Source organism: Pseudopipra pipra, chromosome 6 (assembly GCF_036250125.1).
Source record: "Pseudopipra pipra isolate bDixPip1 chromosome 6, bDixPip1.hap1, whole genome shotgun sequence".
Lineage (NCBI taxonomy): Eukaryota > Metazoa > Chordata > Aves > Passeriformes > Pipridae > Pseudopipra > Pseudopipra pipra.
In genome coordinates, this window is record NC_087554.1 from 7,696,018 (window position 1) to 7,723,903 (window position 27,886).

At 42.6% G+C, this 27,886-nt stretch overlaps 1 protein-coding gene across 7 annotated transcripts in view; it reads left to right on the forward strand.

The window, feature by feature from the left end:
- The window catches only part of ANO1 (anoctamin 1), a 79,832-nt gene that overhangs the window by 9,294 nt on the left and 42,652 nt on the right, over positions 1 to 27,886 (forward strand). For all 7 annotated transcript variants that reach the window (XM_064657215.1, XM_064657218.1, XM_064657216.1 and 4 more), the window contains exons 2-3: positions 24,045 to 24,223; positions 27,546 to 27,872. In XM_064657215.1, coding sequence (XP_064513285.1) covers positions 24,045 to 24,223; positions 27,546 to 27,872 — 506 coding nt within the window. The remainder of the gene's footprint in view (positions 1 to 24,044; positions 24,224 to 27,545; positions 27,873 to 27,886) is intronic.

A 27,886-nucleotide genomic window follows, 5' to 3' on the forward strand; every position in this document is an offset into this window, starting at 1 on the left:
CTGAGAGAAGAGAATACTTGTCCAGGGTAAGACCACGTGCAATGTGTAGGTGAGGGTGGAAGCAGAGCAGTGTGTATTAAACCCAAATTAAATAGGGTAAAAGTGTTCTAAGTGCTCCTTAGTTCAGAACTGGAGTTTAGACTATCAGGCTGTGCTTATTTATTCTGCTGTTTACTTTTGACTGACAGGTGTCATCACACTCTAAAATCTGGCCCAAATGAAACAGCTTATTTTTTTAAAATTGCAGCTGATCATTTTCATTTAAGAAAGAATCTGCTCTCTCAAACACACCAAGAATAATGATAAGTCATGGACTGCAAGAGAAATTGTGCTCACCGGTACCCTTCTTACTCTGCCGTAATGACTTGTCTTTTTTGTGTTGGGATAAAGTATTTTTGATTAATCCTAACCATTTAAGGCCCATCTAACAATATAAATGAATAGCTGGGTGATAGAAACCAAAGACCACGTACTAATTCTCAGGGGAAGAGCAGAAACAGGTTTTGGGTTAGATTTTAAACGTTGTTACATACCAGAGGCATAGAAATCAAATCTAAGCCTTTTAAAGCTAATAGTTTCTAAATGGCAGATGAGTTAATTGAATTTTTAAAGTTCCTTCTTTTAGCATCTAAGGAGCTTTCAGTTAAAAGAACCGGATTATCGTTTCCAAAACAAGATCTTTGTTGTCTTGATAATATAAATTAATGAAAGCTTTCCTTTCTCTCTTTCTCCTCAGTGTGTTTTCTCAAAATAGCTCATCGGGGCTGTATCCTGCAATTTGCTGTGCCCTCTGGCCCTCGTCCAGTAAAGCACTTAAGTGTACAAATAGCCCTGGTTTTGGTGGCAAGTGGGCAACTGAGCACGAGACCCTCCTGTGTGTCCCAACAGCTTCCACACATCCCTGTTTTCATGGGAAATCTGCAGCTCACTCCCCACCCTCCACAGTGTCTGCTCCACCTGATGTGAGAAGTATTTCACGACATGGTCCTGGCCCTTCGTTCTTGCCTCTGTTTCAGGGGGTTTGAGGATGATTTAATGAAAATCTTTGCATTTCAGGTAGCTTGCTCTAGAATCCAGTGGAGACTTTGCCACCCCTCTTAATTTTGGAAGCGAAGCACATGTCTGATGGTAGTTAAGGAGTTCAGCCTCTCCTCGGTCATGACACTAAATCTTTCAAGTAAAACCCCATTGAAGCAGTTCCTGGGAGCCTGTGATTGATTTCAGTGCAGCAATTGCTCTGTATTGACTGACTGGAGCACGCTGTCCATCAGGAGCAGAGTTGGTTTGCGGGAAGCTTTCATGTTCTTCACGTGGCAAATAAAATCAGGGACCCTACCAAACATATTTCAACCTTAATGTGAGCAACCTGATGTTAAAAACAAACAAACAAACAAAAAACAAATAGGCATTTAAATCTCATGCACTGGGTAAAGGGTGTATATTGTGCTGTCATTTAATAATGTAAGTAGGAAAGTAAAGATTTCTCATAAGCAGATTATTACGGGGGATCGTCTTTCCTCTGGAGTTTTGTGTTGCTGTCAGACCAAAACAGGGAGCTAGTTCCAGCTTTTACCCCTTCTCAACTTTGAGACCATCTCTCTTTCTGTTTCTCTCCATCACATTTTTCTTGCCACTGCTTTCTTTGTTATCCTTTTTTTTTTTTAATTAGTTTTTAAAATTCAAAAGATGGAGAAAAGTGGATATTACAGAAACAAAGCCAGAACCGGGTAGAGAAAATGTTTCAGCCATCCACAGGGCAGGAAATCTGAGCTCCTCTGGAACCTGAATGAATCCTGGAGCAGTCCTGTTATTTTTATATATTTATTTCCCCGTTCGGCTGTTCTGTCTGCTTTTCCCACGTTATCATCAAAGTGGCCCCAGAAGGGACAGTTGTGAAACAGAAACTATCTGTGAGTGGAGGAACAAAACCAGAGCTTTTGTTAAGCTTGGTTTTAGCAAAAACAAACAGCTTTAATTGCCCTAAGTGTTTGCAAATGTTGCTGCTCTCTTCTAAGTGCGTTTTAACGTGGGGGGGAAATGGGCAAAGGCAAGGAGAGATGTTGGTGGCAGCCCCATCTCCTTGAAACTTGGGTTGAGCCCAGTGCAGTGGTGGTGGTTTCTCCCTCTTCCCGCTCTGTGCCCTGGCCAGACTTAGGTTTGCAGCACTGAAGCTGAAGGAAAAAATAGTTTCTTCCCCTGGTTCACATGAACTGCTTTGAACTGGAACAGATGTGGATGTACAGAACTGTCTGCTCACAGCGACCGTTCCATTTATAACCACGGGTTTTCTATTCAGGTCTCTTTATCATTTTTAACTTATTTTCTGTTTCCACGTCCTTTTCCACAATAAAATATTCCTAACTAAATGGGGTTTCAGCTCACATCCAAAACCTTTGCAAGTGCTGTTCCTTGCTTGAACTCACGGTGCCAACGTTATTGTTCAGTGATTTTTTGCTAATAATGGTGCCCAGAGGAGGCAAGGTTGAGTTTGGTTTTGTGGTATTTTTATGATGGGGTTCAGAATATCGGTTTATTACCAAATTAGGGCAGAATCTGGAGTCTGGTGGTGTTAAAATCTCACAGAAGGTGTTTGTAAGATCTAACTTCCAAATGGCATTCCTATTAATTTTCTGCTTTGTTGAACTGTGTTCTACTCTGGTGTACAAAATAAGTTTGTGTGCAACCCAGACCAGAATTGTTCCAGTGAATACAGATAAGGGATTCACATTCAACCACAAAAATTCAGTCCATGGTGTTGTTTTTTGCTTTGTGTTTTTCACAAACTCCTGCTTCAGAGTACATTCATTCGCTGTTTGATTTGATTAAGTGCTCAGTAATTAATTCCACCAATGCTCTGCTAAGTGAGAAGGTGAGTCCTGCACTTCCCATTGACCAAGACACAGGGATGTGTCCTGGGATGAAGAAAAAAATGCATGAAATGATGAAGTCAGTGGTGATGTTTGGTTCAAGCTGATCAGTTATGCCTCTCCTCACTTGAGCCGACCATGTGGCCTTTATTACAAAACTAGGAATTCATTTTTTTAGAGTTATTTCAGTTTGTCTGTCCTCTAATTTTCTGTGGAGACAGTCAGTTGTTTGTACATTGGGGACCGTACGTGGCAAGTTCTTTGTTTTAGTTCATTGCCTTCAGTTGACACAGAAAACAAAAATCTCCTCGAAATTGTGGAGACAGATAGGATTTTAATCTAAACCACATTAAAAGTCAAAACCCTCTGTGGCCACGGGTTTTCTTGGGGTTCAACCTTCTGCACTCATTTTGGGAAGGCCAGAGATTTTTTTTCATGTCTGAAGGCACTTTTCTTTTCTGGTTGACTCAATACCAGCTCTAAAACTGGATGATACAGCCCTGTGAAGCAATGCCTGGATGGTGTTGGGATGCTCCGAGGAACAGTCTAGGAACAGTACCTTTGGCTGTGGATTCCTCACAGCACTGGGCAAGAATCACTTTGCTGTTGTTGGGCTACCTTGACATCACTCAGGTTGCATCAAGTCAAAATGAAAGTAGATATTTGCAGTATGGAAAAGAGAGTTTCAATTGTTCGGTTGTAACGAAGAAACAAAAGGAATTTTTGTGCTTAATCTGGTTTTACCAGTGGTAACAGATAAGATCTCTATCTGTCAGGGTGATATGGTGTAGGCTGGTTTCTGATACATCACTTACACTCACTCAAACTCTTGTGTGCTTGTACCCCCAGGATGCACCTTCCAGTTGCAGTGTTTCTCTTGCTCTTTTCTCCTTCCCATGATCCATGCACTTTCTATTTCCATAGCTGCAGTTAGCTTTATTTGCTCAGTTTAATCTCCATTTAACGCTTCTTCTGAGGAAAAAAGGTACAGATGTTCAACTGCAAACATTTATTTATTTTTGTTTTTTTAAAACCTCTTTGAATGCTTTTGGTTGTCCTGTAGGTTTCCACCGCCAAGGAAACCCTCTGCGCGTCACCCCCATGACAGAACTTTTCTCTTGAACTCCCCTCGTGTCCTTGCACTACCCTTCCGCAGCTCCAACGAGAACTAAAGCTCCATGGGAACATCCCCAGTGCACGACCACATCAAAGCTGTGGTTGGAGTCCAGCTCTCAAACAGCCCCCAAAAGCTGGCCAAGCCTGGCGTGTCGGTTCTGGTTTGATATGTTGTGTAGGGGCCCTACGTGCGGCGTTCAGCGAAGGCTGGAGACCAGACACCGAGTTCCCAAGAGCTAATTGCTGTCTGGACTGAGGCAGCATCTCCCTTATCCATCTCTGCAACTCGTCCACATGAGTTGTTTAATCCTCTCTTTCACCAAAGCACCACATAATTTGTCTGGTTTTAATGCTGACCAGTAGTGAATCCTTGATGTGAAGAATGTGCAGGGAGGGAAAATCTGTTTACAGTTCCAGTTTTTATTCACGTTTGCCAGTTTTATTGACTTTATTTTTAAGGAAAAATAATTACACTGAGTCTGGTTTTAGTCGAGGACTTTTCTGGTTTATGTGAGGTACAGACAAAGACCTGTCATGTTGGAAGGGTAAAATCAGGTGGGGAAAAAAAGTGTTCTTTCCCTTCAACAAATAAACCAAGTGCTTCCACCCTAGAAGAATATCCAGTAATGTCACAAGTGTGGGCACTGAGGATAAGCAGACACATCAGCAGAGGGAAATCTCTGACAAGTTTTAGGTGTGTCACTCAGACATGGGATGTATCTTAGTAGACAGTCTGTCACTTTTATTCCCTAATAACTTTTGACAAGAGACAGATAATACTGCAGAGTTTATTTTAAGGTAGATTGTTGAATTTTGTGTCTGTTCTCTTTCTTTCTTCCCTTTTTTTTTTTGAATACTTTCTCTTTTTCATAAAAAATTAGTGCCCCAGCTATTTGTTGAGCTGGTTCTATTTGGGGAGGAAGCAGTGGATGCAGAGAGCAGCTGGATGCTGTTGAAGTGTTTTTGATTTTAATTTTCTTTTTCTTTCTGGGTGCTTGTTCTTTGCTCAGCTGAGCACTCGAGAGCACTGGTGGTGCTGGCAGAGGTCAGTCACAGCCCTTGGGTCCCTGCAAGCCCCAGGCCTTCCCTGGCACCACTGAGCAGACCCCCAAACCATGTGGTTGTCCAATGGTGGATCAGATGTCTAAAAACATTGATTATCTGAACGGTACTTGTGGCCAAAATGAGATTTAAAGATCTGGGTCTCCAAAAAAGCAAAGGGTTGGTTTGTTAACCAGTGCCTGAGCATGCTTGGTGCAGAGCACTGGTGCTTTATTGTCTCTCTGTGTCCAACTATGTTCTCACAGCACTGAATGCATCCCAAGGCTCGGCACCCCGAGAGGTGCTGAGTGCCCTCGAATCCCGTCTCTTCCCACGGTCAGAGGGCACCGGGGAGGAGCAGAGAGCCAGAGGCAGAGCCAGGCAGCTGTGTGGCCACAGTGCCTCGCTGGCTCCTTTGGGATGGGAGATTCAGGACCAGGAGAAACATAACAGTCCTCTTGGGACAAATGTGGGAGCGTAAGGGCATCCAGGGAGGCTGCACCTGGGAGGAAAGGGGGTCTTTTTTAAAGCTGTTGAAAGCGGGTAATTTTGGGTGATCTCAGTCTTTTCGAGCTTCTCCTCTTACACAGACTGATTTGTTTTACATCTGGGGCGCAATCAATAGATAAGGCATGGGAATATTTACTCACCAAATTGGAAGGGCACAGGAATTTGCTGTGGGAAACCAGCGCATTCCTATGGGCTGGATCTCCTGGAAGCCACAGGACGTGTTGCAGGCATATCCCACAGCCTCCTCTGAGGAGGGGGCAAGGGTTCTTAGCCCAAACAGAGAGAGGATAATTTACCCCTGAAGAATTTTCTTTCATATTCATAACTTCTGATGAGTTCCACACCGGTCGGGGAAAATGTTGTTTGAGAGGCTGTTTTTGTAAAACGTTTGTCATTCCTGAGTCCGGGATGCTCTACTTCAGTTGGTGTCTTTTAGTTTGAGAGTTTGCCAAAAATTTGCGTGAACAAGTGTTTTGCTGTGCATTTTCTGTGTTTTAGTGATGTTGTACAGCAGTGTGGGTGTGCAGCACAGGATCAAGGAACTCTGTTAAAAAAAAAAAAAGAGGGAAAACCCCGTCTTGCCTCACTGAATTTGTACAGTGAGATGAACAGCTTGGACCACGAGGGTTACAACTGTAGCATTTCTGAGCATCAACAAAGTGCTTTGCTTTCTGTTGTGTGTGGGTTTAGAAGCAGGGATTTTACAGCAATGCCAGCTTTAGCTCTTCAGGAGGCTTTGCTTCATCCTCAGCATTCTCCTGCTTAAACACTTGGTCAATCATTTATTGGTTGAGTTTGTGACATGCAGGCTTCACCTTTCCTTGGAGTCTCTTTTCCTTCCTTTCTTTCCACCCTAATTTACACTATAATCTTACAGTTTAAAACTTCAACCCTGTCATTCCTTACTTGATTCATGTAAAACTTTAACCCAGTCATAAAGTCCAGATAGAAGTGAAGAGATAGGTGTGTATATGGATGTCTAAAAAAACCTTTCTGGGAGCACTAAAGAGACTCTTATCCTTTAAACTCTCTTTATAAGGCTTTAGGAGGGAATAACTTGCAGCATTTATTTTTCATGGTGGAGCTATCATCAAGCAAAAATCAGTCTGGAGTAAGTGAAACTGATAGTCACCAAAGTATGTGTTACAGTTTGGAAATGTCTGTGAGAGGCTGTCACTGAGAACAGGCCAAAAATGGAACCTGAAAGAAAAGTTAGAAAGGAGTTGGAATGTTATTAAAGCTATAATTATAAACATAAGAGGCATTTTGATATAATTTCTTTTCTTTAAAGCTTCCATGTGAACAGGACTGGGAGTTTGCTGCAGGGAATCCAGGAACCCTCTTTTAGGATAGAGGGGAAGATGCACATTGTCTCACCAGATTTATGCATTCAAATAATGAATTATGAGTTGTAGGATTTCTAATATTAGTGTTTCCCCCTGGCTGTAACCAGGTAATTGATTGAAAGAAATACAGGCTGCCCCTTCACTGGAAAATGTTTGACTCCTGTCTGGTTCAGGAATGTGAAACCCCTGGTCTGCTCCCAGAATCACAGAGTGTGTGGACATGGCCCATCATCCAGCATGTAGATGCAAATGTTTTGGAAAGAGCTTTAGAAAAGTATTTCCACCTCTGTTTTCCTTGGTACCAGCTTCTGCTGCACCCTGAAAATAAAATGAGAGCTGTCTCCTTTGCCTCTTAAGGAAAGGGCACATTAAACCAGTGCTTGGAGTTTTATGTGTTCGAATTTCACATGCTGCTTGTTTGCTTGGTGTCAGAAACGTTCTGTTGATGATTCCAAAGCATCAGCCAGGTTGAGGGATGGACTCCAGCAGTAAAGAAATTGTGTAGGTGCCAGGAAGGACCCACCTTTGCAGGTGCCTGCTGTGATCTGTGTCTCTCATGGTGTGACTTTGCCAGCATCAGGTGTCACCAAAAAAAATACTATCATCTTCAATATACCACGAAAACTCAGAAATGGTATTAACAACACAAAATATTCCCCACCCTCCACATTTTCCATTTACATCTCCTGTTTCCCTAAGTTCAAAATTCCCGTGAAAGCCCCAGCTGGGGGGAGGGGGGGGGGGGGGGGATGGGGAGCACAACTGGAACACATCCGTGAGCTCCACAAAAAAAAAATTAACATAAAGGCAGATTTTTAGAACACTCCACACATGAACTACGAGGCAGCACATGCTGCCAGGGTTGTCCATCACCTGAGGGGAGAGGGTGCCCACCGTGGTGGCCATGCTGGTGGCTCAGCCTGTGAGTTGGAGCAGCACTGGGCTCCCAACGCTCACTCCATGTAATTAAACCCTCAGCAGAGCCAGTGGGCAGCAGCTGCTTTGGAAATGACACGATGGGGACGTGTCAGGACATTTTGGTGGCACCCAGCCTGTGCATACTTGCAATTGAGAGCGCCCCGTCTCCACTTTGATGCCCCTCTCCGTGCCCTCGTCTCAGATGTCCTTAAGGTTGGCTGGGTTAATGAGAACTGCTGGTTAATTTGCTGAAATTCGAAAAGCTGTAGCTCCTGGAGCATGTACCTAGCTCAGGGCACACGAGTAGCCTCTTTCAGGGCCATTCTCATGTGTTGTGCTCACCCCTGGAGCTGTTACACGCTCGTTTAGTCTCCCTGCAGCAAAGTAATTAAACCCACTTGGTGATGGGCGAGGAACAGGCTCTTCTTCCACCCTCTGCAGTGCTTAAATTTAATGGCAAATTTCACGAACAGGTGCTGGCAAATACTGTTTGTGAAGGGTAATCCTGACAGCACATGCTGTCTCGCAGTTTAAATGTGGAGTGTCCTAAAAATCTGCCTTTATGTTCACTTTTTTGTGGAGCTCAAGGGTGTGTTCCAGTTGTGCTCTCCACGCCCCCAGCTGGGGATTTTCATAGGGATTTTGAACTTAAGAATACAGGAGATGTAAATGGAAAACGTGGAGGGGGAGGAAGGTTTTGTATTGTTAATACCATTTCTGAGTTTTCGTGGTATATTGAAGATTATCTTTTTTTTTTTTTGGTGACACCTGATGCCATCAAAGTCACATCATGATATGGATTCACTTTCACAGAGAGTGAAAATGAAGTGTATCACATGGGCATTATTTGTTGTGTAAATGGAGGGGCTGATGGTTCACAGAACCACTGAATATTCTGAGTTGGAAGGTAGCTGCTGTTGGAATGGGTTTTCTTCCCCTCCCTGTGGTGGCTTTTGTGTTCATGTATTTCATTCAGCTTCAATCTTAGGAGAACTTTAGCTGTCTTTTTAGTTTAGTCTTGGGTGACTTTCTGGTGAAGGTGGTTCTAGAAAAATATTTTACTGTTATATGGGAGTATAAGAAAAAAACGGTGTGTTTAGAGAAGCTTGTATGACTCCAAATTTCTGTCCTTTTGCTTTGTGATGTTATTCCTCATCCTTGTCACTACTGATGCTTTTGGAAACACCTTTTTAACTTGGTTCTACCAGTTAGTCAGCAATGAACCAGACCCATCCAGCCTGAGAGATCTCTGTTTAGAATCAGCAAGAGGAATGAACAGCTGAAATATGCACAGGTTTGTGTTTTCCTTGATAAGGATTGGCATGTTTACCCTTAGTGTTGTACTTAACTTATTTCCAATTTCTTTATAAATAAGGCCTGTTAGTCAAGTGGTCAAAGAAGGAGCTGTCAGTCTGATCGGGGCTGTACCCGTGACTCAAGTTGCACTGAGTCAACATGCATCTCACCCAACCCAGGCTGAAATCTCAATTATTAAGACTAGCTTCAGTAAAATTTTGCATTTGGATCTAGCCTGTGTGAAGGAGAAGTGATTTTTAAGCCGTTTCAATGGGGGAGTTTTAAATGAAGAGCGGGATTTTGGCTTGTTTTGGTTTTTTTTTCCAATCTGTGTTTGTGTTCTGCTCCACCGTGTGTTTATTTTAAAGTCTGGTTGTGCATCAACACATTCTCAATCTGAAATGTAGATCTCACACTGACATGTTTTAAATGTTTGAATTGAGTCCAGCTTTAAAGTACCACAGTTATCTACGAAGTACATCAGAGTTTCCTTCAGTGTTCATTTCTCATTATTATCTGTTCTGGAGTGCTGATTGTTTTCCAGTGTAATTAGTGTAAGTTCTCTTTTTGATCTCACATCAGATGTGCTCTCCTGTTTACAGAGAAGAGTCTCCTCCAGTTTTACTCCTCCTGAGTTTTGCTCTTTAAAAAAACAGACTTTTGCCCTGATTTGCAATTTCAGGTATTGGGTCTGTGTATGATCAGGTCACTCCAGAGTACTGGTTTCGTTTTCTTTGAGTGTGGGCACATATGGTTTGTACTTCTGTCAAATTCCTCAAAAAATCACCCAGATGAGTTAATGGCAGCTCTGTTCCTTTATGCTAGCTTCAGGCTGGACATGGCAGGACAGTTGATAATAGATCTAAAATAAAGCCTGCTGATGCCAAGTTCCCCCCCCCAAAAAAATTTCCTGACACTTGAACCAGTGCAGTGAGTGTGTTCACCCTTCAGCGTTTTGTGTTTGTGACTGGGGAGTTTTGGATCTGGTGCCAGCAGCCTTAAATCTTACCTTGTTATAGCAGACTTTTGTTGCTTATCTTCCTGGAAAAGGATGTGCTCCCACGACTTGAGATGAGCTCCAGACAAGTGCAAAATCCTCCATCTGGGTAGGAATAATGAACCAGTTAAATAGCAGTTCTTCAGAAAAGGGTCTAGGACTCATAAACTAACCATAAATCCACAATATCTTGTAAGGGAACATGTACTAATCCTGCTCAGGGCTGGAAAAGCCTGACCTGGAGTACTTTATCCAGTTTCAAGCATCTTTTCACAAGAAAAATGTGTGTCATACAGTTTAAAGCCAAGAGGGGAGCAACAAAAATGAAAAGAAACCCAAGAAAACACGTCTTGGAAGAAGCTGGTGGAAGAGAGGCATTTGACCAATGGGGTTTGCAAACTTCACTTTGGCCTCTGGGTAGAACTGTTGTTTGTGGGACACTGTTTGTCACCCTTGTCCTAGTCTGAGGTGCTCTGTGTTAATGCTGGGATTTGTTTGTAGCTCAGAGGGAAAAGCCTACAGGAGAGGAAAGGAAACAGTGGGAAACCCTGTGTGCACACGTGGCCTCTGTGCCAGCTGCTTTTGGGAGCTCCTGGGTCACCATGTCCAAATCTTTGCTATTTCGGGCAACCGCATCCCAGAGTCCCATTCATAAATTTCTCAAGTACCACTACAAAAATAGTTTGGGTTTATTTTATTTATTTATTTATTTGTTTGTTTTATTTTATTCTTTTGCCCTCCATTGCTCTGGTATGAACCTCCTGCCTCTGCGCTGGAGGCTCATCTAAACTGATCTCTGAACTGAGCATTTTAAATGTTGATATAGTCACATGGGCACTTCATTTGTTCTTCATTGCCCTTTGGCTTCTTGACCACTCAATGAGGTAGGAGGAAAGAAGGTGATGAAGGAGTAGTTTTCTAGGTCTTTTACTGTCCTCTAGCAAGACAAGCTTCTCCCTCCATCACTGCCACCACGCCCCCCCTGTCATTTTGCATGCTTAAATTTGAGCTCATGTGTCTGAAATAGGGGATGATGAGTGCTGCAGGCAACACCTCACAGAGAAATGCTGCTGTTGCTTGTTCATCTTTACTGGAAATACCTTGCTTGGTATACCCTGAACTGTAATTTTCCTTTCTCTGAGCTGTGTCTCACAGAGGGACACTTGTGCTGTGCTCAGCTGACACAGAAGGAGGGAGTCCTGAAGCATCCTGCAAATGCTAGACAGAGCTATCATGTGGGAAGTTTAGGAACAGCCTGTGTTTGAGCAGAACCACGTTCCACCGTGCTGAGGGCCCTGATGGGCTTGTTAAGGATTTACAGTCACAGCAAAGCTATTTTTGTGGGTGTTCCTTGAAATCGAGAAGTCCTGTTTGGGCACAGGGTGGACAGGCAGTGGGTGTGCAGTTTGATCTGAAGGTGTTGGCTGCAAGTTGGTTTGGCACTGCTTGCTGCTGTTCTGATCTGAGAGCACCTCTGCTGGCAGTGGTGGCTTGAAGTTCTCAGCAGAAGGTGTCTCCCAAAAACAAGACGCCGGGACTTGAGCAGAAACATCCTTGTCTTTGGTATTTACAAAATAAGGAGAGAACTGTCAGTAAATGGTAAAACCAATAATATCCTTCCCAAAAACCAGAAGGAAGGGTGGAATGGACCTCCAGTTCAGGGGTAGAATGGACCCTGTGCCAGTGGTGGGGATAATGATGCATTTTAGGGGTGCAGAAGCTTGGCATCCCAGCTTGAACTGCACCCCTGAGGACTGAGCCCCTCGAGGATACAACCAGAATGTCTGGTTTGGTTCCTGGTGATGAAACAACAAGGCTTCACTTGGAAGGACAAAGTTTGAAAAGGTCCCTGCAGGTGGGAATTTTATCTGTTGCACTGCATCTGTATTTTGCAATCTGTAAGTCTTCCAGCCGTGTGATGTGCCCCAGTGATGCTGGTGGGTTAATGACAGATAAATGGCTGTCTGCACAAGAAGATCCCCTTTTCCCCACCTCTTTTTTTCCCCTGAGGCATAGATTTCCTAAGGCCTAGCAGCGGCACAACCAGTCCCTTTGGTTGTGCTGCTGCAAAGTGTTTCCTTATTTAAACAGTGCTCCAGATTGTTTATTGACGTGGGTAAGTGATACAGCATCCAAACCTCTGGGAATCGCACCATAAACTTCCCAAATAAATAGGCATAAGGAGAGGAGCCAAACAGGATACAAGTGCTCAAAAGCCTCAAGATGAGCAAGAAGTGTCCCTTTCCAGCAAGCAGTTGTTTTACTATGAAAAACAGCGTTTCAGATACGCATTTTTCTACAGTTGGCAGATTTTGGTGCTTGGCTTCTTAAATCTTGTCGAAAAGGTCGTAGGCTGAGGCCCTTCTAAGAGCCTGATGGCTGATTAGCAAGTGTAAAAATTACCAGACAAAGCACTTGATATTTTCCAGTCCAGGGGGATCCCAGTGGGGTGATGTGGGCATTGTTACACAGGCCTGGAGTAGATGCAGTGATGCTTTTTTTTTTTTTTCCTCTGGAACATCATGTTTAGAAGTGACAACACTGGTCTGTCAATACTTTCTCCTGTGAGAACTGGCGCTCCAAAAGCTTTGGGTGGGATCGAGTCGTACCTACATTTATACTGGCTCCAATTTTCACTACCATTAGAGCATCCAGCCTTCCACAAAGTACAGTTTGGTGGTGTAGCACTGTGGGATGTTAATCAGGAAGATTTTCTTTGGTCTGTGAAGTTCCCTTGAAGCGTCCTGTTGGGCTGTTTTGTCTGGAGCTGTGCTGTGGTGGCATTTGCTGTCCTGCTTGCCCTCGGTCACAAGGACAAGAACCAGCCTGCAGGTGGAAAAGGAGTAAAGAATTCAAACTGCTGATCTGAGTTACAAATAATTCCTGAAGGAGTATGGTTAGGGACAAGAGTTCTCAGGAAAGGAGCCTCGGTTTCATCTAAACAAAAATCGCCCTTGTGTTAAAATTAGGCAAAGAAAATAAGTAGATTCAGAAACGTTACAGGTGTTGCAATATTGCTGAAATATTTCTTTATGTAATATGTAGTTATTCACAAAGGTACAATTGCTATGACCTGTTTGGGGGCACGAAATTTACATGTGTATTGGTGGTGGAGGAGCTGATTCAGTGGATGCTGTTCCTCAGGGAGGAGATCTGACGTAGCTTCCCCTAATCAAGTCCCCCACCAATTAGCACCCCTATCCCTCCCAGTGTATGGTCTCTTATGGGCTATAAATCCAGGGTGATGGATTACACACACATTCTATATCCAGCACATTTGCTGCTGTTCCTCTGTGGCTCCCAGCTGGCAGCAAATTTACATCACTTGGAAGGTTGTCTTGGGTTTTTTTGAGATTTTTTTTATCATGTGAAGGAGGGAAACAGGGCCACGAGAGGGTGATGCCCTGATCCTGTTGAGGCAGGTGAGCTGCCTCCCCCTCTGTACATCTTTACCAAGCAGCTCATGGAAAGGGTGCCTTGATCTTGAATTGGGCTGGAGCCTGACAGTGTGAAAATAAAAATTTACACCCCTAGGTGGTTTTTTTTTTTCAGCCGCTGCAACCGATTCAAATATTTTAAATATCATATGTGCTTCAAATGAGTGCACTGTGCAGTATCTGATCCAGTGCTGTCGTGCCTGTTCCACCATAAATGCTGTTGCTGCATCATATCACTTCCCAAAGTATCCCAGATACATGCCCAATCATAATAAAAAAACCCCCAAACCCAAAAAATAAACGAGGTTAGTAAAGCAAACGGTTCAAGGCTGTATCTCCACTCAATCAGAATTGCAACACCTTTGTTTTTATTTAGCTAGTTGCCCTCTGTTCCTTTAAATTCCAATATTGACATCACTGCTGTGATCAGGGAGAAGGACTTTTCCTTCTCTTAATCAGCAATAAGTTTTTTGCAGGTTTAAAAGCAATCACTTCAAGATAATTTTCAAAGAGCTTGAATATTTTCTTAAAAAACCCTAAAAATATAGAGACTATTTATGAGACTAGAATTGTAGCTGACAAAAATGCATCCTGTGTTTTGTAAACCAGTTGACTGAACCAACCAGGGTAGAATGTGTTATTAAAAAGCAATAAAGTTTTCAAATAACAGTTTACAATATATTTTGAAAGAGTTTATGGAATAACAGATACACTAAAAGACAGTATCCAAAAAAATTACTTTTCTAAACATTTTGGTAAAACAAGATTTTTTTTTTTTCATGTAGAGTATTATTTTTCTAAATGTTTCAATGCTTGAAGATAAGCAATATATTAAAGTTTAATTCCATTTTATTCTACTGTTTAGGGTTTTTTAACACAGAACAGATAAACATTTACCAGATAAATGAACAGCACATTTTCCTTTTTCAAAAAAAAGAAGACAGAAAATGAAATATTATTCTGCTAACCAAAACAAAAAAACCCCACCACAATCAAAACTTGTCTTAAGCTTATAAACTTAATCACACTTTAGGGGAAAATAAATTCCTTTCCTAAATTCTAGCATGAAACCTTGACCCTCTATAAATAACAAGGTTACCACATCTTCAATGTCTTTCTCAGGAAATATGAAAACAAATAATGTTTTCTCTCTATCTGAGTTGATGTCAAATGTTTGCTCTTGGCAGGAGTTGCTGTTTCCTTTCTTACCCAGAATATCTTTGGGCAAACCCTCATCAGTCGTGTGCATGGGATGTGTTTTGCTCTGATTCACGGTGGAACAGCCACAGTTGGGGAATTAACAGAATATTTGGCTGCAGAAGGGAAACACTGTTTGAAAATACGCAGTTTCTGGGCTTAGCTGGTTGGGTTCACACATTTATGGTGCTCAGAGTTGTTTCCTCAGTGGAGGAGGATTCATACCTGATACTAAGGAGAGAGTAGTGAGAGGTTTGTCATGGGAAGCCTGATGATGATGCTACTTCTGGTTGCCAGTCTCTTTCTGGGGATGATTTCTCAAAGAATAAGGAACAAGACAGGAAGGACTCCCCCTTTTGCTGTTTATCTCACACTTTTTGAAATAAAACACTGGACTGCAGTTGCCCTTTATTATTAGTGCATTAGTGTTTTACATGCTTATCATAATTAGAAAAACTGTCTTTTTTTGGTAGGACATCTCTTTGATTTTGCCAAGATGTCCTTGTTTGTACATGGATGGAACACAGTGATCTTTCAAAATATGTCTGTCTCAGGTTCTCATGATAAGAATTCATTGGATTTGCTGTTTGGTTTTTTGGAGAGAGCAGTGTTAAGCACCTGTTAAGGGCTGTGGAGCCAAGTCCCTCCGGCAGAAACCTGCTCCTATAATCCATACCTTTGGGATGGATTCAGAGCCCCTTGTGGAAAAGTACTGCTGCAGAACAAAGAAGAACGAGTTAGGAGTGAAACTTAGAAATTTGGAGGGAGGTTTTGGGCCCTTTGCCTTTGACCACCTGCAGCAGCCACAGAGCCCTCCATGCTCTGCTCCTTTCCATTTTACACTTGACAGCAATTCCATGCCAGTTTCCTCTCCTTTTGTTTTTCAGTAGGAAATGTGAATTCATTGATTTTTTGAATAAGCCTTTGGATAATCCAGGCTTGTTAATAAGCCTGTCCCCTGTTACAAAACCTACAGGGCAGTTGTTAACACTTGGATCTTGGGTGCTCCTTTGATAGGAAGGTGTATTAGATAATAAATATCATCAAAAGCTCCTTAAGGAAGGGGGTTGGTGATCCTGGGCTCGGCCCTGCTGTCATTACCAGCTTCCCTGCTGAGGGCCAAACTGCAAAGAATGTCTGTCCCTGCTCAAACATTTCAAGTGTGCCTTTCATCTGGAGGTCTCAAAATGCCTTACCAAGGCACTGGCCCAGTCCTTCCCCTTGCCTGCACTGAAGGGGAGCTGTCTTTGCTGATGGATTAGCCTTCTGCTCCAAGAATTTTGCCACTCGAGATGAGACCTAAGATTGCCCACTTCAAGATGGGAAACCTAAGGAGTAGTGCCTTATTTTCCTGAAGCCTGTGTTTCTGCATCCTTTGGCAAAAGGGAAAGCTTCTTTGGCTGGCATGTGGCACCTTCCTGGAGCATCAGCCTCTCTGTGGCAGTCAGATCTCAGCTCTTTCTGAAAAACATGCCAGGTTGCATCATCACTTCTTAGGTCTCCTGCCTCTGGAATGTCTCAGCTCAGTTAATGAAGGCTGGGGAACGCAGGGAATGGCATTCTCATGGATAATAGAGTTAATAGAGCTTTTCCCAGTCACTGATTCGCGTTCCCTTGCCCAGGGAGGGAAATTATTTCAATGGCCAGTGAGACTTGCCCGTTTATTGTCATAAATCAGTGCTGTTCTGCATCCAAGTTAAAACTGCAGGGGTGTGAAGAAAACTTGAGAGAGCCAAGCTTTTACTCAGGGCAGGATCTGGTTTGATTTCCTCAAAGAGCACAGAGGTAGAGGCTGCACTGGGACCTTGGCTGAATATCCCACACCACCATCTCACTGGCAAATCAGCTCCACCTGCCCTGGCACACCCAAAAAACATATAGAAACAAGGTGGAGCTCTGCCCTACAGAACCCAACCCCAAGCACAGTGACTGCCTCTTCCAGGGCAAACCTGGAGGAGCTGCAGCTCCTGAATGTGGTGACTGTATTCCAAACCTTTATCAGGTTAGCAAAGCCTTCCAAGGCATCCTTGCCTAAGTGTCTGTGGTCTGAATGCCCTGGTGACTTTGTTTGGAAATGTAAACACGAGTGCAAGTGTTTCAAGATTAGAACTTTAAATGGGAAACCTCTGGGATAAAGAGCAGCTTTGCCAGTCAGTGCATACCATGGCCTGAGCCTCAAATTTTAGTCTGTGACTGAGATTTTACAGTAAAACTGGTAATTTTTGGACCCTCATTTTCACATGTTTGGTTTAAAGAGCCTTTTGTAATAGCCTGGTAGAGGAAAATACACTCAATATTTTAAGTGTATTTAGACATCTTAAAAAGCTAGTAAGAGTTAAGGTGTGTTGTCCCAATACATACCAATTCCCTCCCCATAATCTCTATTTTAGTATTTTTTCCTTTCATCTTGCTGCTTCCATTGATAAAATCTCTTCCCTCAGAACATACAGACAAAAATAATGAGCATCATAACCCTTCAAAATGTAACTAACAGAATTCATAGAACATGGATTCAGTGGCTCTTGCATATCTAGTCCATTCTCATGTTTTCATGATAGACTTGAGCATGGCTTTAGTGCCAAAAGAAGCAAATCTGAAATGTTTTTCTGGTGTCTGGCAGAAGAGGAGTGCTGAATTTAGGTATATTAGAAATCTGCCTGAAAGCAGACTTAATAGACCATTAAATAGTTGTTGGTAATTGGGGTGGAAAAAAGCGCAATTTGTTTTGAGTTGGGTTGGAGACTTTCTATATCTTTATAAAATGTCAGATTTCACAGGCTCTAAATAAATAGACAGTGATGTTATGGTAGAATTTATATTTTCTAGTCCTTTATGTGCTGTTGAAAAATGCCATTTCAATCAAAAATGTTCATTTTACTATCACAGGAGTTTTCAGGTGATTTTTGCCCTTTGTTTTTGTATTTCCCACTTCACAAGGCTCGTGTCAGATCAGATGCGTTCAAGCCTGGGGCTCCAGACCCTGCAAACAGGGTAAATGAATCTTTAAAAACAAAAATAGAAGGGCAGAAATAGAAATGATGTCGTAGCTGTGCGTCCTTCTAACCTGCATTTAAGATGTCAATGATAATAATAGATCAATAACTTTAAAGCTGTAAACAGCCTTCCAGGAAAGCTGCAGCCCCACTCTAGAGACCCACCATTCTCAGTACTGAGAAGCAGAGCTAAGCCATTCAAATAATCCTGCCAGGAGCTGAATTTTTTCCACCCATGTGACAGACAGCAGTTGGTTTTCAGCCTCCCAAATACTGGACACAAAGTCTCTGTCCCTTCAGTGTGATGCAAAGGGCCCACAAAGTTGTCAGTGTCGGGTATATTAAGATTATTCAGCTTTAAAACTATTTCTAGCCTGTAAAGGAAACTGTCCATGGAGTCCAAGTTTTATTTCACTGTTTGATCTTTTCCGTTTTTTTTTTTTTTTTAATGGATTGGATCATAACATCACGTTTGATTCATTAAGGTAATAACCAGTACAGTTTTAAAATAAATGGAAAAGCAAAAGAGATGGGAGAGTTCCAAGGTGTCCCTACTTAGCGTGGTGTTGGGGAAGATGAAAGGGGCATTTCTGCAGATCTTGAAAGGATGGACAGGAGGTGTCAACATCCCCAAAGGCATTAAACTTGCCCCAGGGTAGGTTGGTTGCCTTTTCCAGCAGCCCTTTGCCTGCCAGGCCAGGCAGCACTAGGAGTGAAACCCGCTGCCTCACCACAAGTAGCACAGCTGGAGGCAACATCTGGCTGTTCACAACTGGAGAGGTGAGGGAAAACTTAAATCAGCTGGCCCCAGGTGTGGATCTAATCAGGGCTCAACGTCTGGGCTTTGAAGAGAACAGAAGTTCAGGACATGCGGGAGCGCTCCTTGGAGAGCACCGCGGTTCCTGCTGCTGGTCCCGGGCCAGTGCCTCGTAAACAGGTGTCAGCAGCCCAAAAAAGAACTGCCCTCTCTGCCAGCAGTGGGTATCCTCGCTGGCATTCCCGTGGCAGAGATTCCAGGTCCGGCAGGAATGACCCATTGGTCAGGAATGAGACGTGCTGCTGGGGTGGCAGGCTGAGCCTCCCGTGACATTTGCCTCGCCTTGTTTCTCCTGAGGATGAAGGAGGGATTTGGGGCTTCAAACCTGGCAGCCTCTATATATACAGTATATATATACACAGTAGTGTATCAGGAGTGGGCTAAGAAAAGGAGGAAGTGATAGGTGAGTCACTTGTGAGAATTATATTTTTTTTCTTCTTAGCCCAAGGATTAACCTCCGACTTTGGAAGATGCAGGAGGCAAAGAAGTGGGTCAGAATGTGCTGAAGAGGGATTCTGCTGCTAGGGGGCAATATGTAGCAAGCAAAACCACATTAAGGCATTTTGTCTCGGTATCTTATCGAAGTTTTTCTTAAAAAAGGACCCAAATACAAAAAAATAGCCCACATATTGGTATAAACAAAATGTTCAACCTTTACTTGTGGGTAATGTGTATTTCTTTTAGCATCTGTGTGTGTGTGCAGATGACTTCCTTAATATGCACCCTCCCTATCTCAGCAGGGTCATTCTGAGTGACTCTCGAGTTTTCATTCTGAATTCTATCATAATTTATGTAAAGCAAAAAGATAAGAATGTGGACATTTCAAAGTCTTAAATCACGTGGTCTTGTAACTCTCCTGCTTCTTCCTTGTTGAGAACAACTGAGAGAGTTAACTCAGGTGTCTTTATGACTTTTTTGTTCTACCACTTTCTTACACTCCTTAAAAAAGAAAGCAAGAGGAGATAAGGGAAGGCAGCTTCAGCAACATTATTGGTTTCAGGGAAATAGTTGTTCATTTCTTTATATATACTCATGCTGACCTGATGATGCTCATCTTAGAAATAGTGCAGGATATTTCTGTAAAAACTGCATGGTGTGAATGTAATGTTTATATTCATTTTAATGCTAAAAATATTTTTTTTGTCTGAGAATACTCAGCAGCTATGCCTGATTATGACTACAATATCAATCAGCTGCTTGACTGAGCCTGTGGCTGGTCAGGGAGAAAATACACCCATTTCTGGAGCAGGTTTTTGGTGCTGGTTCACCTGGTGATCAATGGAGAAGTCCAACTGTCTAAATGAGGAAAGGCTACAGCATAATGTGCCAGATTTCAGTGGTGGGAAATTTATCACTAATTAGTGTTAATTTTTGCAAGAAGAGTTTGAGAATTTTCACAGCTGCAACTGAAAACTGAACAAAGGAGCAGGTATTTTTGAGGGGTTTTTTTTTATGGATTCAGTCTTGTTTCCCATGTTGTTCAGAGTGAGAGACTCTGGAGATTCAGAGGGAGAGGTAGCTGCTGTGGAGACACCAGCCATGCACAGACCCTAGTTTCTGTCCTCATGTTCTCATCTCTGGGGTTCACAGAGGTTTGTCTGCTCCAGATGAACACAGTGCTTGCTTATTTCTGTGCTGGAAATGGCACAGGGCTTGTCGTACCTGATGCATCTCACAGGGAAACAATTTCAGAATCCCTCTAACTTTGCTGCAAGTTTGCGAGGTTGTTGTGGCATCTCCGTGCTCTGGATTGCAGCTGGTGGCTCAGTGTAATCCACAGCATTCCAGGATCTCTGGGAGAACTTCCACAGAGAGCAGAAAGGTGGTTCAGGAGCTGCTGCAAACATCTGTTTCTATGCCTTCTCTTTCTTGCTCTCCCATGTTACCTCACTCCTAACAAAAAAGGAACAGCTTTAAAGGTATTGGTATGGTCCATAACCTATGGAGCTGTTCTAAACACAAATGCTGCCTAAAGGTCAGTTCTTTTATTCCAGCAATGAAAAATACAGGCTTATTAACTGCAAATATGGGAATTACCTGGCAGTGCCTGTGCTAAGGAAGGTAGAAACTCCTAAGCATCTGATTTTCACCAAATGCCTTCTCAAACCTGGTTCATGGATGGGATTGAAATTGATATCAAGTGCTTTTCAGTTTTCCTACACTCTTACAGAATGTGGATGTTTTGAGTCAGGTGAGGAACACTTTAAAGTATTCCTTTAAAGTATTTAAAATTCTGTGTTGTACGCTTGGCAGGGTGTTTTGTGATTCATAGCAAATATTGGGAAATGACAAAGCAATACATGATAAAGTCTAAAAGAAGCATTGGGTGGGTCTGAGTCTATGTTCCAGGAATATTAGGGACTTCTGCTGACTGGAAATCCGTGGGTTTTTGAACAATCACCTGTGGATACAGGGGAGAAAGGGTGGATTGGTTTTATAGCTGTGTTGAAATATATTAAGTGCTTCTTCGAGTCTTTGTTATAGTGTCTTCTGCTTAGTAAATAGAAGAGAGTGGGTTAGTCAGCATTAGAAGGAAGCAAAGCTAGCAATTTTTACAATGCTCTCCTCTTTCAACTCCCAACAAAGAGATTAGGATGTCACTCTACCTGAATTAAGGCATTAATGTGATTTGCACTCTTCATCTAACACCTGCTATCTTGCCATAAATAATTCTGAACATTAATTTATTTTGAGATTTAATTATTGCCCTTGTTTAATATAATTAGCACAAAATAGAGATTCGTGGTTTTAAGTCTTCAAAATACTCCATTCCATGTAAAAAGTTCTTTTGTGTTCTGCAACAGAAGGCTTTGACCTTTGCCAAATCAGCACAAGTGAACTGGTTATAATCCCTGTGTGTTTGTGATTACCAAAGTGGTTTGGATGGCTTTACTGGGTATTAAATCCTGACATCACCTCTGAGTACAGAAATCAAACTTGTTGTAATTAAGATTCTATCAAGAAAGCTCTCACAATTCACATCGTTTCCAGTAGTCATAATAAACCAGAATTGTGTGATTCACTGCCTACCTGAAGCATTTGTTCCTTCCAATATTGCCAGGCTGCTGATGTGTGAACAGGAGTATAAATATTTACCTGTGGATGGGGGATTGTTTGGGCTTGCACAATAGTCCTGAATCATCTGAGCAGGTCTCCTTGCTCTGTGCTGTGGACTTAACAAATACTGCTCAGAAGTGCAGCTCCAGGGCACGGGGGAGGTTGTTTGGACTCAATGAAGCTTGTGATTTTTCTGCTCTAAAGCTATTCCATCCCAGCTGTAATTTCTAAACTAGGACTTTTCAATTCACGGGTGCATTATGAGATGTACTAACTATTCAGATTCACAGTCAAGAGAAGGTGCTTCCCTTCCAATATCCTCTGTAATCTGCTGAAGTCACTTGATTTTACTTCATACAGGTGTGAAAGGAGGAAAAAGAAGAGTGGACATTTACAGCACTTAGCCCACTGTTTATACAGAGTTGTTTCAGACATCCTTCCAAATAAAAATGCACGTTGTTACGCTTATGAAGTTCCAAAAGTTATTTTATTATTTTATGAATATTTTACAGCTTGAGTACACAGGGTTCTGCAGTTGATCACACTTGTTTCAATTCCCCTTGTTCAGGGATTCTGCCTGCATGTGCATGTATATGTTGGGAAAAAAGAGAACATATATATATATAAGGAATTGTTACAAACATGCTAATTGCTCCCATGAGACAGAGGATTTATTTTTTGGGGGGCAGCATCTCTATATTATTCCAGAAAAATCTTCTTTAACTGTTACAAGTGGCTCAGCGAGTTGGAGGACGCTGCCCCAAGACCACAAGTGTGGCGTCTGTTCTGAGGGAGCTATTGGAGACTTTTAAAGAAAAGCCAAGAGCAGCAGCATAGATCTGCAGAGATGTGGGTGCTCCACGCTGTGCACACGGATATATGAGGACAATTGATGCCCAGATTTTATGGTGAGGTGATGATGTTAATGAGCACTCAAGTTCCCAGGAAAGCAGCCTGGAGAGAGCCGCTCGGGGCACCAGATTTCCCAGAACTGAAACAAAGATCCACAAACTCGTGGTGTTTTCAAATCCCAGACAAGCATAACTGCAGCTGTGACTTCCATAATAATAATGTTTATCTTTCTCTGATAAGCTCAAGAGATGTACCAAGGTCTTGGCTGCATCTTCCTCCTCTGCTGCTGCAGGTTCTTCTCCATGTGAGCTCCTGCACGTCACCAGGTCCTTTCAGTGCCCTCCCAACATTACAGTTGGCTCAGGTTGCTTGGGGCCACGTGTGGTCGAGCTCTGACCATCTCCAGGGATGGATGGAGATTTGTAGCTTCGCTGGCTCCTTCCCCATCGTGTTGTCACCCTTGTTGTTAGAGAATTGAGGGGTTTTTTTTTTAATGTCTGGTCATAATTTCCTTTGTTGCAACTCGTGTCTGTAGCCTCCCATCCTTTTGCTGTGCACCTGTGGGAAGAATCTGACCCTGCTGTGTCTGTGCCTGCTCAGTTGGCAGTGGAAGGCAGGAATGGGAACCCAACATTTGCCTTTTCTTTGGGCTGCAGAGACAGAGTGTTGAACCAGTTGCAGCAACCACTGCCTGTTGTAATATAACTGCTATTATAGTGTACTCCTCTGCATGGTTCTGTTGTTTGGGAAAGCTAATCTGGCAGCCCATTAAAGGCTAAATTCAAAAATTCTTGCTTTATCTTCACTCTTTAAATGAGCAAGTCCTGCTCCTCTGTAGTTTTAAAAAAAAAAAATACAGTGCTGCAGTATTTTACTTCAATGTCAAAATGAATAAAATCTTGGAACACTGTGCCTTGTATTGCTTGAATAAGTGCACACATGCAAATACTAGTTTGCATTTTGTCAGTTAGCTGGTTGCTGAGTTTGTAGTGAAATTTTTATATTAAATCCCTTAGCCTATCTATATACTTAAGTACTAAGTGGAAACAGTTTAGATCTGTGGCAGGTTGAGAGGGAGAAAAGCCCAGATTTTCAAGACCACTTAAAGAAGGATGGTTCAGTAAATCTGATGCAGTATACAGGTACTTGAAGGGAGAGTCTCAACTTAGTTTTTCAGCATGAACAGGTGCATGCTGAAGGACAAAATGCCGACTGAAAAGGGGAGAGCACCTATCCTCACCAGTTCATTCTCAGGCAGTTTTTCTCTTTTTCCCTCTTTTTTTTCCTTCTGTTGCCAAGAAATAGAATCATTCTATGAGACCATAAACACATCCTGGGACACCAGTGCAGGGAAAAAAGTTAACTGAGCACTGAGTTAACTGAGCACTCCTCCTCTGGATGAGGAGGAGACCCAGGTAAGGCTGAAGAGGGCTGAGGAAAGCTGAGAAGGGAGGCACAGAGAAGGGGTGGGAGCCCTGCCCGAGGGCTCATTGGCAGAAGAAGGCAGGAACAGGATACATTTCAGCTTTTGGGCGGCTCTGGGAGGAGCAAGGGTTGGGAATTAAAAGTGTCATGATAAAATTGGTCGTTTTCTTTTCAGACGGAGACAGTGAGTTTCATGGGGTGGATTTTCTGCCAGAAGATCTCAGCGAGGTTCCAGAGGAGACAGGAATGAGGGTGAACAAGAAATACTCCTGTCTACCTGCTGAGGAGAAGGGGATCCACATCATCAACATCCGAGCTATTGAGGACATCGGATATGACCAGCACGAGAGCACAGTGAGTAAAGGACTTGCCAGATGTCTCATAACAGGCATCCTGCACTTCACCCCTCAGCTTATTTCTCGTTCCTTCCATTCCCAGGGTGCTCTGAAATCCTCTCCCTCTGGTTTTCAAAGGTGCTGGGAAGGATCGCCACCAGACACAGGACAGGGTTTGTTCTTTGATGTGTGAAAAAGGGAAGCAAGGGAGCCTTGTTTGACATGTAGCCTAAAAAGGGGGTTGGCTCTTCTCAGAGTGAGGAATCTGGCAATAAGGCTGTGGCAACCTCCTTGCCCATATAGAGAAGAACAGAAAAGAATATCTAAAATTTCGTGCAAAAGCTGTTGTTGTCATAGGTAACATTAAACTAATATTGTGTGGCACACAATAGAGGTTAGATATCCTGTGTCATTAATTGTGCCTTAGTTAAATTCTGTAACACAGATTTTAAAGGCAGTTAGTAATATGAACACCCAACGTGATTACAGGTTGGTTATGTCATAAACACGTAAAAAGAAGTTTATTCAGGTGAAGGAATCGAGGTGGAGTGGGCTGTGTAACAGATCTTGCTGGGGAAAGAGGTACCAGAAAAATCAGGAAGTGTTTTATTGTGTTTGGGCTTAGTTAGGATGGAGGACTAATTTGTCAGGGTGTAAATATCTCTCCTGCTGTGGTAAAACTGAAATGTCTTTCCTCTGTCTCATTCTCAGCTGAAGGGACATGAGCTTTACATGGTCTAAGTCCATGCAAGTCTGTATTTCAGCACAGCAGCCCTGCAAGAAAGCCTGTGGCCCATGAGGACCTTTCAGCATTAATACCCCACCCTTAAAATAATCTGGCCATTTATTTCTTTGTATCCTGTTTGCAGTGGGACATAGCTATTCTCATATATTAATGAATTTACTGAGCCTTCAGCAGCCACAGTGCAGCACCTTCTCCTAAGTTATCAGCTTTCCACATGGTCAGCTTTCCAAGAGGAAAGTCCAAAGAACTGTGAAGGAGCTCTCATTCTCATCTGGTGCTTCAGCCCAGTTTTTCAGGAACTGCTGATTAATTAATTAACAAGATCAATGCATCTTTAAAAGTTAAATACAATCCGGTTAGCTACCATTTGTTAGTATTTGGTTCCTGTAGAAATTTGCATCAGTGAGTTGCCTGCCACAAGCTTGCTTTAAAAAAAACCCTCCTGGATTCACAGGTGCGTGCCAGTAATCATGAAACAATTGGAAATAACAGCTATTAATGGTCTTTTATGTCAAAGTTGTGCTTCAGAACTAAATGGGAATATCTAGGCAGGGCACAAACATGAACAGCCTGTGCCCTGAAGAGTTTGCCATGGCTAAATAACCCTCCATGGAACAGGAGAAAGAGGGAAGAGGACAAAGAGTGAACTCCACAGTGGCACTAAATATTATATTATTTTATTATGTATTTATTTATTTGGTGTAAAATGTTCAGGTTAGTGGAAAAGAGAGATGCAATATATCTGATTACACTTGTCTAATGACTTCTTCAGCGTGATTTGTCCTCCCTCCAAACCCACAGAAATGGGCTTTGCTGCTTGAATTTGTTGCCTGGGTAAACATCTCTCCCCAAGACAAAAAGGGAGGGACAGACTGTCCCTTAAAACCACTGATTTCTACTTGTGGCAGCTGGGACCTGCCCTCCCCAAAGTGAGGTTCAGACAAGTGGCCAAATTTGTGTAACACTGAGTGGGTTTTGGTGAAGTTTGGGCTGTATTGGCAGCGATACGATGTACAGTAAGCTCAGAGGCTCCTCTTTTCAACTGGCATTTAAAGATTGGACTGTCTCAGAATCTACTCCTTCCCAATAACTTACATTCATGGTTTTATGTACAAAACAAGCAGGTTTACAGATCCCAAGTGGATTTTAACCGATATGATTTTCAACTGATGGCCAGTTGCTTTCTTTTGTAGCAGAAATCCTTTTCCCTATGCAGGGCATTAACATTCTTTTGTAAAATTAAAAGCCAGAAAATGTCCCTGAAAAGCTACTCCCATGATGAGTATTTTTTGTAAAAACAAATGCAAGTTACTAGTGAATTCTGAAATTATTTTTTTTAATTTTTTTTCTTTAGTCTGTGCATCCCCAAGAGTAGAATTGTGAATTATGCACGAGAAATGCTACAAAAGTGGAAATGAATAATTGTTAGTACTTTTTTTTATGTTTCTGCAGTTGTGCAGTTTTCAGAGAAAGGCTTGGAAATGGAATCATCTGTAAAACAAATGCAAGTTACTAGTGAATTTTGAAATTTTTTTAATTTTTTTTTGTCTGTGCATCTCCAAGAGTAGAATTGTGAATTATGCACGAGAAATGCTACGAAAGTGGAAATGAATAATTGTTAGTACTTTTTTTTATGTTTCTGCAGTTGTGCAGTTTTCAGAGAAACGCTTGGAAACGGAATCATTTGTAAAACAAATGCAAGTTACTAGTGAATTTTGAAATTTTTTTTTCTTTAGTTTGTGCATCTCCAAGAGTAGAATTGTGAATTATGCATGAGAAATGCTACGAAAGTAGAAATGAATGACTGTTAGTACTTTTTTTTATGTTTCTGCAGTTGTGCAGTTTTCAGAGAAAGGCTTGGAAATGGAATCGCGTTGAATGTGTTGCCTTCCTTGCATCTTGCAATGCTTACGCAGCATTAATTCGGGTTGGGAATAAAGCCTTTGCCACCATCAGATTGCATAGTGACATAGGTTTTATAAGTGGGGGAGAAAAAAGTGATGAAACTCAATAAGCAGCGAACCCACTTCCCTGGCCACGGTCCATCCGCGGTTTTGGCCGCGCTGCAGGACCAGCTGGCTCCCTTCAGTCTCTATCTAAGATGATCTCTTTCTCAGATGATATGAACTTGCAATGGTAGATAAGAGAAGTGAGAAATGTTTCCACATGATATTAATCTGTTTGTCAGAATTGCAACATTGCAGATGTCACGGGTGGAAAAGGACAGATGATCTTAGTGGCGATTAACCCCCAAAGGAGAAAACCAAACCCACCGAGTAGCTGACTTATGAACTAGTGTGCTGGTGATTAGATTAAATCCCAGCCATCTAATCTATTTATTTCTGGCCAGTAAAATCCCAGCTGGCTATCAGTAAAATTGAAGGTGTTAACTTGCAAAAATTTTGTGAGTAAGTAGCACGGTGGGGGGGGGAGACTCCTCCCATCTGCTGGCTCTTTGAACGCAGGTCATCGTGTGCTCCAGGCAAGAAGGAGGCCTTGATACGAGGGATGGTCTATCTGGTGTCCTTGTTGGCCTGTGCATTCATTGTTCCTCTCTCTCTCTCCGTCTCTCCACACCCCTGTTCCCTGCTTCCAGCTATTAAATTCCCTGTCCAAAAATCCGGATGCTGACTGCAAATACGGACTCTACTTCAGAGATGGCAAGAGGAAAGTAGACTACATCCTTGTTTATCACTACAAGAAGTCCTCAGCAGGGAAGACACTTGCCAGGAGAGCTCAGCAGAATGACTCAAGTGTCCGAAGCACCAAGCAGGACCAGCCGCTTCCCGGGAAGGGAGTGCAGCTGGAAATGGGGGAAAGTGAACCTCACATGGATTACCATGAGGACGACAAGAGGTTTCGCAGGGAGGAGTATGAAGGGAACCTCGTGGAGGCTGGGCTGGAACTGGAACGTGATGAGGATGTAAGGATCCATTG